This window comes from Bidens hawaiensis, unplaced genomic scaffold (assembly GCF_021521415.1).
Source record: "Bidens hawaiensis isolate Kalapana, Puna unplaced genomic scaffold, B.hawaiensis_p1.1 tig00005780_1, whole genome shotgun sequence".
Lineage (NCBI taxonomy): Eukaryota > Viridiplantae > Streptophyta > Magnoliopsida > Asterales > Asteraceae > Bidens > Bidens hawaiensis.
In genome coordinates, this window is record NW_027491379.1 from 347,525 (window position 1) to 360,016 (window position 12,492).

Consider the following 12,492-nt stretch of genomic DNA (forward strand, 5'->3'; position numbering starts at 1 on the left):
TTCTAAAACTAATCAGTTCAACTGAGTCTATTCTATAAATCGCATTCCTTTTAACTTATTTATGTCATTTGGTCAGAATTAAACAGAAACTCTTTTTTTTCACACTCCAATTTCTCATAAGGCTAAATTAGTCATTACTCATTAGTAAATTCCCAGTTTGACTTTTTTTAGTCAAAATGACCAAAAGATGCATACATTAACAAACACTACAAATATGTTACAAATTTATAACTCAAAACCTATGAAATCATACACTGCTGCTCTCCTAAACTGCATCAATCAAAGATCACTAATTTCTATGACTATCTCATCAATAACTAATTTCTATGAAATCATACGTTTCATCGTAAGTATCCAACCCGGCCATTTATCAAAACTCTAGAACTCGTCACTGATTGAAGGCTGTTTACTTCTTCTCTCCTTATAATATCTTTCATAAGCCGGTTTCGTTCTTAAAGAAAGCAGAAAACTCAAAACCAAACCCAACAAAGAAACGCATCCCCACAATATAAACGTCTGGCAATAACATTTTCGACCAATACACACCGTTGATACTTCTCCATCTTCTGAGCTCCTGATGTGGTCATCATAAACTAGAGATGCAGTAACACTGAATATCAATGATCCTAATGGGATGTTGGTTATAAGAATATTATGATTATCCTCGAGCTCTCTGAACAAAAAATCTCGGAAGTGATTGTAACAGCTGTCGACAGTAAGAACCCGGAGTAGACTCCTATCAAACCGGTAGCCACACGTAAAACAGTCAATCCGTCTGATAATATTAGCATAACAAAAGCAAAAGGCATCGGCACGAGTGCAAGTGATAGCCTCCCGGTCCGAGTGCTATACATTCCTGTATAAGTCTGGTGGTAAAAGCAGGCAACCAAATCTGCAGCACCCGAAAGAAGACGCCCAAAAAACGAGCATGTAGAATAAGTTGTAACAAGTGGTTTGGTCATGGAAATGTATCCAAATGACTGCACAACCTGCCCTAAATTGTTACTGTAAACGAGCCCGATAATACCCCCACAAAAATACGCGATTTAATAAAGCCAAAAATCACACCGAGACACAAGATTTGTAGCACTATGCTCCTCACTAAGCACTGTTAACTGATCCTGTTCGATTATTTCATTAAAACCGCAACCACCACATGTCAACCACAGGAGTAATACATTCTTTAGGTAATTCTTCATGATGTTCAAATTCAACCAAATTGTAGCCCAGGCTGTTACACATAAATGTTTACAAGGGCCAATTCTGAGAACTTTTAATAGTTAGTAGTTGAAGGGTAATTCTGTAATAGTGATAACTATAGGGACTGTTTGGACATTTTGATAGTTAGACTGTTAGATCGTTAGTTGTTGTATAATAACTGAATCTGTTAATGAGATAATCAGCTATGAGATTGATGAATTTTCCCTCTGTTCTTCTTTTTTGATTTTGATTAGCTATCAATGGTATCAAAGCTTTCATGTCCTCTCGGAAACGCTTTCCGGTGACAATTCCGATAATCTTTGTTCAATCCGCTTCAATTCGTTCTTCTTTTCGATTCAATTTCCCAGAAACTGATCATCTGTCGATCAATTTCTATCCAATTTTTTTCCAAAACTCTGAAATTAACCACTTGTTCGGTTCATTTCTTGTCCAATTTCGTTTTAAATCCTTGAAAATTGATCATTGGTCAATTCTGTCTTAGAAGAATATAATATGACAAATACTCATAATCAAGAATCCACTAAAATCCAGGAGATCGAAACCAGACTCAATAATCATGATGCAACTCTTAACAATTTGCAATCCATGGTTGAGAAGAATTCATCACAACTGGCTGAGATTCTAAAACTCGTGAAGCTAGCATCAATGGCGGCCAAAGTACAAGTCGTCAGCATACAAATCAAGAACAATTTCAATATACTGATGGAGAAATTCACCGTAATGAAGAGAGTGAAGGAGGTTATTACAGAAACAATAACCGCCTAACTAAGCTCGAATTCCCAAAGTTTAATAGTGAGAATTTGGAAGGGTGGCTGTGTAAAGTAGATCAATACTTTGATGTAGATGAAACCCCTGAGAGACTCAAGATCCGATTTGTTGTTATCAATCTTGAAGGCCCTGCACTTCAGTGGCATCAATCTTTTGTAAGATCCAGGGGAGGAACCATTAGAGGGTTGTTGTGGCAAGATTATGTAAGATCTTTAACCACTAGATTTGCTGATCCGCTAAAGCAGGATGCTATAGGGGCTCTAGTTGCACTAAAACAAACTGGGAGCCTACAAGAACTGTGCCAAGAATTTGATCTGTGGTTGACAAGAGTTTCTTTGCCTGAAGACTATACTGTTAGTCTATTCTTGAGAGCTGTGAAGCCTGAAATAGGGTATCCGGTAAGACTCCTTCGACCCAAAGACTTACCTGAGGCATACTTATTGGCTAGAATGCAAGATGAATAAAATCAAGCTATGCATCCTCATGTTTCTCAGAATAATGGTAGATTTTTTAAACCCAAAAATCGCCCCTAGGTCGTTCCAAAGTGTTAGATAGATGAAAAGACACCCAAAAACGGAATAAAAACAAGTATTTTTGGTATTTACAGCTCCGCACCGTGGCCCACGGTACCCACTGTGGCCCACGGTGGTCTCCACGGTCTCCAGAACACCACGGTACGGTGTAAACTGTTGTTTTTGATCAGTTGGACCGTGGCCCACGGTCCTGACCGTGGCCCACGGTGGAGCTCTTTCTCATTTTCTTGTTTTCTTCATATCTTTCTCGTTTCAACTCCGTTTTCTTCACCGTTTTCGCCCACGTTCTCGTAATTACATCCTCTATCTTCTCCTACCTGCAATTATATGAGTAACCATAGTCAACTAATTCCACAATATAAACCGATTGTATGCATGGTTATTAACGGTCTTATATTACTTAAGGGTTGTCCAATGGACCACCCGTCACATTCCCACACTTACCCGTTGCTTGCCCTCAAGCAACATCTCAACACAAACTATTTATTATTTTCAACTTGTAGCCACCAATCTTACCACACTTCCGTTTCAGTTGTGGTCCCAAGTCATACCCTATTCCCTTATTTTTTATCGGTTGCACTAGTTCACTTGACTTTCCATTTAAACCATAGATTTCTAACCAAACCTAACATGCTTTCGGCTTTTACCTATACATAACACACATTTACACAATAACTTTTCCTTGGTGACCGTCCATACATTTCGCATTTAATCAATTCTCTCGCATACGCTTGTACAATCATCAAATCTCCACCTATGTAAATGCTTTTGACATGAATACAAATCAAGAGATCTTAGAACGGGTTGTAATGGGGCCAAGTGTAAGGGTATGGAAGGGAATATTGAAAGTAGCTCAAACGACCCGATTCGACTTATTACAAACAAACTAAGTAAACAATGAAATAACAACTATAAACATCACTAACTTTTTTTCTTTTCTTTTCTTTTTTTTTCTTTTTTTTTCTTTACATAATACTTTGAACAGCGCATACATAAACATTGCAACTCTAATACAAACCTTTTTTTTACTAATATAATACTTGAACATTACATACTAGCATGATAAACATAATGCTTCACATCTCTAACTGATAAATACTAAAACAATTACATAGAAACCTATTAAGTCGGATCGTTTCGCAAAATAACACCGGGGTTGATTAAATAAAAGAATAGGCCCAATAAGGTTTTCTAAAGGAACCAACCCCCCGCCCCTCACATAACCATCCTCATATGTATAATGTATGAGGCCCCAACCCCCCAGTACCCACACTCTCGCTCATCTAGATGAGGCTTAACCTAAGTGCCTCTATCACATTTCCACTCATGTCACGCTAAGATCTCGAAATGCACTAATTGTACAAGTTCTATCGGAGAATATCAACTTTTCCACCAACCAATACTTACTCAATTCTCAAGTGTAAACGAATATCTTATGCAAGTTATTACACCGAAAGCATGCTAACCTTGGTTAGAAAACTACATAATCTCCTTTTAAAAACAACTAGGCACATGTTATTTAGGTAATTGTGACCATGAAAAGGGACCAAAACTTTACCCCGCCATCTTACCACTTTCTTATTCTTTTAAACACATTTTTTTTTATTTTTTTCTTAATTTTTTTTTAAAACGAAGTTTTTCAAAACAAACATAATTTTCCTCATCCCCACACTTGGGATACATTGTCCCCAATGTATGGTGCAATTTATAATCTAAACTCGAGAAATACCTCCCGCAAACCATGAACGGCTAACAACCTAATTGACTCGACAAATAACACCTTTTCCAACACAAAAATTTCACACCACCAAGTACACGAAAACAAATAAGCCACAGGATAGATAAACACATGCACCTGATCATGTGTTTGTAATGATGTGGCTGTTGTGCTTTAACCGGAATAAACGCATTTCATAGACTCTTTGATATCTCACGTGGAATATTGCAAACATCCCCACACTTGAATTATTGCATCCATGATGATTGAATTGCAGAACCTGTCAAAACACAAACACACCCAAAACAAAAACCAAACAAAATACACTACTCTACATCCTCATGCTGCCTCCCGAGAGCGCTAAGTTTAAAGGTCTTCAGCCAGACCGTACCTGATATATGCTATGGTGGTCTCAATGCACACTTACCCAATGTATTTCCAATGAATGCCCGGAAATTTACATGCCATCTCCATAAGTTTGTCGGTATAACTGGCATGTTTAGAAAGCACATGCGGTTTTCGCTGATCCACTTCACGAGATATACACCGATGTCTTGTAGCTTCGCCCTTTTCATCTTCTTCCCCACACTTGTTAATTGGAATGATGGATATGAGAAGAGGTTCGGTATACACATTCATCTCATCAGACTGCTCTGCCTCATCATCTTCACACACCATCTGATCCACCCGTGACTCTTCATCAGATAAAGGATTTGTTGGTGTGGTATTATCCTCCACAACCTTCTCCTCCATGTGAGAATAATCTCTAATATCATCAGGTAATAGTGAAAGACGCTCTTCTATTTCTATCTTCATTTTTAACTTCTGACACTTGGAAACTAGACAGCTGATTCGATCTTCATCGAAAAGGTTGGGTGCTGATAAATACTGCTCGAGTTTGGACAAAATCACTTGCAACATAGCAAGCCTTTTCTCCTCCTTGTTCTGATAAGTATAGACACCTTCGGGCACCGAATGTTCCTCGGGATGATACTGTTGGTATCCCCGATACGGTCTTGAGATGTACGCATCCATCATTTTTTATTCCAATACTTTGAATTTTCCAAATACACCAAGCACACATCATAATCAAAAGTATGATCACGGCCGCAACAGAAACATCGTCCATCCATTCTTGGCTCATAATAAGCATCCTCATCCCGATCCCATCTGTTAGAGTAATAACCATCCTCCACCGTTGTATCAGAATCATAGAAATATAGAGGAGGGGAAGGATTCTCATAGCAAGGCATTAGTGGATCTTCAAATTTTTCTTTTTCCGTCTAAATCAGGCCTCGTGGCAACCAATACAAGGGTGAAGTGGCTCCATGCACAAGATGCATGGAATAGAGCCGCAAAATATAGTAAGATCTATCATCTAAGCGGTTGTGGGAGCTGGTGAATCCATGTTGTTGTTTGATGCAGTTGAAGAACCAATAAGCTTGTTAGAGCCTCTAGTATGCATACACCTGTAGGTACCTGCACACTAACACAACCGGCGTAAACTCGAAAATAACAAACAAAAACTACTAAAGCTAACACACGTTGCGCACTACTCCCCGGCAACGGCGCCAAAATTTGACGTGAGGTTGAAGACTCACTCAAAAATAAACCGATTACAACTATTAGATAGCGATAAGCGGGTATCGAACACAGGGAGTTTGTGGAAAATGTGTTACTGAGTAGCTTTGTAATTTAACTATATTAAACTAAATGCATAAAATAACTTCAAGTATGTTGTTGGTTGATTTGATTAACAAAAAATAACTAAAATAATGAAACAAGTTTTAAACAATAGAGAAACAATGCTCTCTCCCGATTTCAGGTTTCCAATGTTGATAAAGTTATTGTTTACTTGTGAGATGAACTACACAATTATAGTTCATGAAAATGCGTTTGGATGTGATAAGAGAGGACTAAGTACTTGGATTACAAAACGCAAGGTTGTCACTCAAAAATCAGTTTAGTATTGTTAACCCTAATTCTCTTCTACTAAATCTCGATTGCCTATGGCACCAAGAACGGATAGTCAAGAACACGAATTTATACCATACTAACAATTAAAAAACAAACACACAATCACCATAGCAAAATAATCATATGATCAAAATACTATCTCATCAATAACATAAACGATTAACCAATATCTAATTAGAAAACCTTACAATTCGGGAGAGAACATAAAGAGTACTAGCCGCACATCGTTTGATTAATCATCACCTCAATTAAGATAATCGAATGAATCATAAACCCAAACAAATGATTATAATCACCAAATTCTTGTTCTTGGACCCAAAAATCGCCCCTAGGTCGTTCCAAAGTGTTAGATTGATGAAGTGACACCCAAAAACGGAATAAAAAAAAGTATTTTCGGTATTTACAGCTCCGCACCGTGGCCCACGGTACCCACGGTGGTCTGCACGGTCTCCAGAACGCCACGGTACGGTGTAAACTGTTGTTTTTGGACCGTGACCCATGGTGGAGCTCTTTCTCATTTTCTTGTTTTCTTTATATCTTTCTCGTTTCAACTCCGTTTTCTTCACCGTTTTCGCCCACGTTCTCGTAATTACATCCTCTATCTTCTCCTACCTGCAATTATATGAGTAACCATAGTCAACTAATTCCACAATATAAACCGATTGTATGCATGGTTATTAACGGTCTTATATTACTTAAGGGTTGTCCAATGGACCACCCGTCAGCTATGCATCCTCATGTTTCTCAGAATAATGGTAGATTTTTTAAACCATCTGCTAATACTTTTAATAGTGCATCAAAAGGATTTCAGACTCCCAGTACTAATAAAGTATCATTGTTACCTACACCTAGTGCTCCTAATAAGAATTACACGTTGTCACCTAAAGAATATGAAGAAAAAAGATCTAAAGGTGAATGTTTTGGATGTAATGAAAAAATTGCTCCTGGGCATGTGTGTAAATCTAAGTAGATGTTTGTTATAGAACTAAGTGAAACTGACAATATGGATGATGATTTAGAAGAGATAGTATATCAGCCCAACCCTAGTAATGACCCTCAGATTTCCTTGAATGCTATTATAGGTGTGTCCTCATATTCTACTATGAGGGTAAAAGGGTCACTAGTACAAAAACATTACACATCTTGATAGATTCAAGCTCTACCCACATATTTTTAGACCTGAATCTGGCACTTAAACTTAAATGTCCTGTTGTTCAAGTCCCTTCCTTGAACATTACTATTGCTGATGGTAACAAAATGTGTTGTACCCAATTGTGTGAGAATTTTAGATGGGTGATGCAGAGTAACTGGTTTAGAGCTGACATGATGTTAATACCATTAACCAGTTATGACATGGTGTTGGGAGTTCAATGGTTACAGACACTGAACGATATTGTGTGGAATTTCAAAGATTTGGTCATGAAATTCAAAGTGGGAGACTTAATATTTGAATTAAAGGCTGTTGATTCTAATTCTCTAATGAGATGTTCTCCTAAGAAGCTACAAGGGTTACTCAATCAACCTGCTAGCTTAGCTAGTGCACAATTATTCAGTCTTCAAATGGACAACAATAGCAATTTCCAACATGTTGCTACTATTTATGAGGTAAATGACCATCCTGCCCTTCTGTCATTATTAAAGAAATATGAACATGTTTTTGCTTCTCCAACTACTCTTCCTCCCAAAAGGGCATTCGATCATAAAATCACCCTTAAAGAGGAAAACACTACAATCAATCTTAAAGCCTATAGATACCCTGAAATTCAGAAAGATGTGATTGAGTCCCTAACTAAAGAGTTAGTAGATTCTGGGGTGGTCAGACATAGCCATAGTGATTTTGCCTCACCAGTGGTTTTAGTAAAGAAAAAAGATGGTTCTTGGAGGTTCTGTGTGGATTACAGGAGATTAAATGATGAGACTGTGAAGAACAGATATCCAATTCCACTTATTGAGGAATTGTTGGATGAGTTGGGACAAGCGTCTGTGTTTTCTAAGTTAGATCTACGGGCTGGTTACCATCAAATAAGAATGGCATACGAAGACATCCATAAAACTAAAACTGCATTCCGAACACATCACGGCCTGTTTGAGTTTGTGGTAATGCCATTCGGGCTTACCAACGCCCCTGCAACCTTCCAAGCACTTATGAACGACACTTTCAAGTCTACTATGAGGAAATTCACTCTAGTATTTTTTGATGACATTTTAGTGTATAGTCCTAATATGCAAACTCATCTTATTCATTTGGAAGAAGTCCTAAATCTGCTCAGAACTCATTCTCTATTTGCTAAAAGATCCAAATGTTCGTTTGGGGGGTCTCAGGTGGAATATTTGGGCCATATTATATCAGCTAAAGGTGTGGCCACTGATCCAACAAAGATATAGCAGTTCAACAGTGGCCTTATCCTCAAAGTTTGAAGCAACTCAGAGGTTTTTTAGGCCTTGCAGACTATTATCGAAGATTCATTAGATCTTTTGGAATCCTAGCTAAGCCACTTACTGATCTGCTAAAAAAAGATTCTTTTTAGTGGACTGAAGCAGCTCAATATTCATTCGATCAACTCAAAAATGCTCTAACTTCTGCACCAGTCCTGGCATTACCTAACTTTGATAAAGAGTTTGTGGTGGAAACCGATGCCTCATCCAAAGGACTAGGAGTTGTATTAATGCAAGAGAATCATCCCATGTCACACCCCGGCTTAGGGCCTTGGCGTATGACCAATAGTTGGTACTTGTTTTGTAAATACATCAGAGTTGCGGGTTATTTTAGCGGAAGACTTTGGTTGAATAGAATATTAATGTATTTGAAAACTTCTCAGATAATAAATATCCGGTGTTTGATTTGTAAAGCTTGTTGAAATACCGTTTGTAATATTTTAATAATTAAAAACTGAGCCATCATTACCTTGCGAGCATCTAACTCCATGAATGTCTTGCTACCTGTACTAATCTGTATTCCCTGAAATATGGGGAAAAATACGTGAGTTATATGCTGGTGAACACGTATGACTCAATAAAGCATTTTGAATGACATTATAATACAAATATAGTTTTCTCTACAATCTCAGCAGAAGCATTTCTACTTCTGGTCTATGTACCACTGCCCTACACACACAATTGTTCTCGAGTCACGTAGCCCTTGTCGGGAGACTAGTTATGACCATTAGCCCGTGGCCACGTAGCCTTTGAATGATTAGGCTGAACGGTTATGTTTGGATCCAGACAAATGTGTATTCGGTCTGAGTTGATTTTATTTTCTACTTTGTATTATAACGTTTTAGAGATCACATAATCCCATGAAAATATTGACTGACTCTTTAAGACAAACACCCGTTCATCTTATCGAGTATAAATATGTTTTGATTGATTGAAAAGTTTAACGTATTCACGTTATAAAAGGTTTGAACGTATTCACCTGTGATTGTCTGTTCTCTGAATGATTGGTGATCTCGTTTGAAACCTTGACTGTGAATGATTGATTAATCGATTGATGATTGACCTATTATAAAATAGTTTTATATAAATATCCAAATCGTTATTTGATCCGGCTACAGACCCTTAGTCTGGTTTTGATAGCTTTGAACCTTGATTGATCATTTGTTTGAATAAAATATTGAGACATATAGTCTTTTTGTTTATTTACCAAATCATATGCTGAGTTTCTTCTTCATGAAGAAACATCTATAATCCGTTTCTTCTTGAGATCTGTTTCTTCTTCAAGAAGAAACATTCATTGACTGCTAGTATTGAATGTAAAATCTTATGTTTCTTAATCATAAAGAAACAATGTTTTTACTACATTCCTTGCGTATGAAATGTTATGTTTCTTAATCGTTAAGAAACTATATTTTGACTATATCCTTATGAATGAAAATATATGTTTCTTAATTTGTAAAGAAACATTACTATAATCCTTGTATGTTAAATCTTATGTAAACATATTTATGATCAAGGTTTTGGGCTATATCCCTGACTATGGTCTAAGCCATATAATATAATAATAAAATGATGACTTAGGCAGAACCCCTACCTTACACGGGTATTCAGAGTTTGATTACTAAGATCGATTGAACATCACTTCTATTTTCTAATGTTAAGCCTATCGATTCGATCAAAACCAGCACCATTTTATTTATGGAATATGACAAGGGGTGGTGATGAGTACCGCCAACGCTGATGAGATCGAGAAAGGCGAGTTTGTTGATCATGCCCTGTCTCATGATCAAATATCTATATTTTTGGGATTGGACTATGAAGCGATGGACGCGTTGGAGGATAAGGAATATGTGGAGGTTGTGAATGATGAAGAAGTTTTGCTTGACACGAGTATTCCACACGGGAATACGTCGTACATTTATGAAGACAAGGAGATAGAAATTGAAGATGTGATGGCAGAGGAGTACCCTAATTTGTATGCACAATCAAATGTTGATCAGGGTGTTCCATCATACACTAAAGAACATGTAAAAGTCGTCGAGGATCATCTTGAGAAGACAACAAAGAAGAAAGAGAAAGTATCGGCAAAGGGATCAAGCTCGTTGGATCCGGATGGCGAGGATTGGTTTGGAGATCACAACAAGTCCCTGACTTTGAAGATCATTGAAGCCTATCGATATGTTGATCAAGAACACACTCTAGATGCTAGCACATGTGGCCGCGAACTTTTTGTACGCCGTATGCCTACCTTTTTTGAAACATTTCCGGTCGTTTTGTAGAGCTTACACAGTCGGGGCCTTATAGCTTGGCACGCACTACGATGTTTGGCACGCAAAACGAGGCGACATATGGTGGTCGTCATGTTGTGCACGTACTTCGAGGTATTGTCGGTGTGGCACGGATTACGAGGTGACGATTGTCGGGTCGGCACGGAAACCGAGGTAGTGAGAGAGTAAATCTAGAGAGAGAAACAATTTGGTGTGAAATGGAAATGAGCCGTGACCCCTCTATTTATAGGCTGATCTTTCATCCCATCGCGATACGCGATGGGTCTTGGTGACCCCGTCGCGTATCGCGGCGCCGCAAAAGTACGCCGATATATTCAGTGCTGACATGTGTCCGCTGACTCATCAAGGTCCATCACGATACGCGATGACCTGTGTTATGGGCTCATCACGTAGCGCGATGGGTCCCTGAACTTAATTTTTCACTTTTAGTCCTTTGTCTTAGCTTGTCATTTCTGGGTCTACCTCTTATCTCATATCTACTTTTGTTTTTACTTTGAACTAGTGTTATGTATTTATATTACATGCAAACCGTCATATTTATAATAATAAATTATTATGTTGATAGGTGTAAGTAATATGAGTTATAGGTAAGATTTGTGTCATCCAAATTTGTCTTTCAATTTGTAATTGACAACTCACAGTTAAGGGATAAGTTCTTGTAATTAACTTTATCCAAGAATTCAATCATTATATGATATACATTTTCTTAGCATTTAGCATTCTAACGCAGTAATGTGTGTGTGTATATAAATATATACATACATATTTATTTATTATCCTTAGATGATGTTAGATGGTTTTAAATGTTCTTTTATAATATTTATAACTCAACTGATCATTTCTTTTATTAAACGTTTGACTTACAATATTACCAATATAAACCGAAATACATATTTTAATATCCATGTATATATTTGGACCCATTTTTATGTCATTATAATTATTATTTTAACCTTTCAACTTTTAAAGTTGACATTTTGACATGTAATTTTGGCGGGTGTTACATCCCATTGCATATATCAGCAAAGCTTTGTCTATTAAACAGGTATTAATGTCTGTTTATGAGAAAGAACTTCTAGCTATTCTAATGGCAGTTAAGCAATGGCATCATTATTTACTGCCTAAGAAGTTTGTAATTAAGACAGATCAAAAGAGTCTTAAATTCCTACTTTCACAGAAAGTGACTACTCCCCTGCAACAAACTTGGTTAACTAAATTGATGGGGTATACTTATGAAATTGTCTATAAGAAGGGAGTAGAGAATGTGGTTGCTGATGGGTTATCTAGAGTGAGTGGTATGGCTTTGTTTGAAATGGGGATAAGTTCCATTGACTCATTGTTATTGGGAAGGATTAAGGCTTCTTGGAATTCTGACCCTAAGTCACAAAATATTATTCAACAGTTGGATCAAGGTATTCAAGTTCCTTATTATAAATGGCAGCATCAATTATTAACAAGAAAAGATAAGCTGTATATTGGAAAAGATGAGGGCCTTAAAAGAGATCTGTTACAATTGTTTCACTCTTCATCTGTGGGGGTCATTCAGGTTTTA

The 12,492-nt window shown here is 37.3% G+C and overlaps 1 protein-coding gene across 1 annotated transcript; it reads left to right on the plus strand.

Moving 5' to 3' along the window:
- Positions 1-1,713: 1,713 nt before the first annotated feature.
- LOC143630666 (uncharacterized) lies at positions 1,714-2,453 on the plus strand. The gene is made up of 2 exons (XM_077099617.1): positions 1,714-1,959; positions 2,007-2,453. Exons 1-2 carry the CDS (start codon positions 1,714-1,716, stop codon positions 2,451-2,453), a joined length of 693 nt encoding a protein of 230 aa, XP_076955732.1.
- Positions 2,454-12,492: the final 10,039 nt, after the last annotated feature.

Excerpts from the sequence above, each read along its gene's own strand:
- LOC143630666 (XM_077099617.1), top strand. The coding sequence starts at position 1,714 with ATGACAAATACTCATAATCAAGAATCCACTAAAATCCAGGAGATCGAA. Across the intron at positions 1,960-2,006 it reads TAATGAAGAGAGTGAAGGAG|TTTAATAGTGAGAATTTGGA; the intron begins GTTATTACAGAA and ends GAATTCCCAAAG.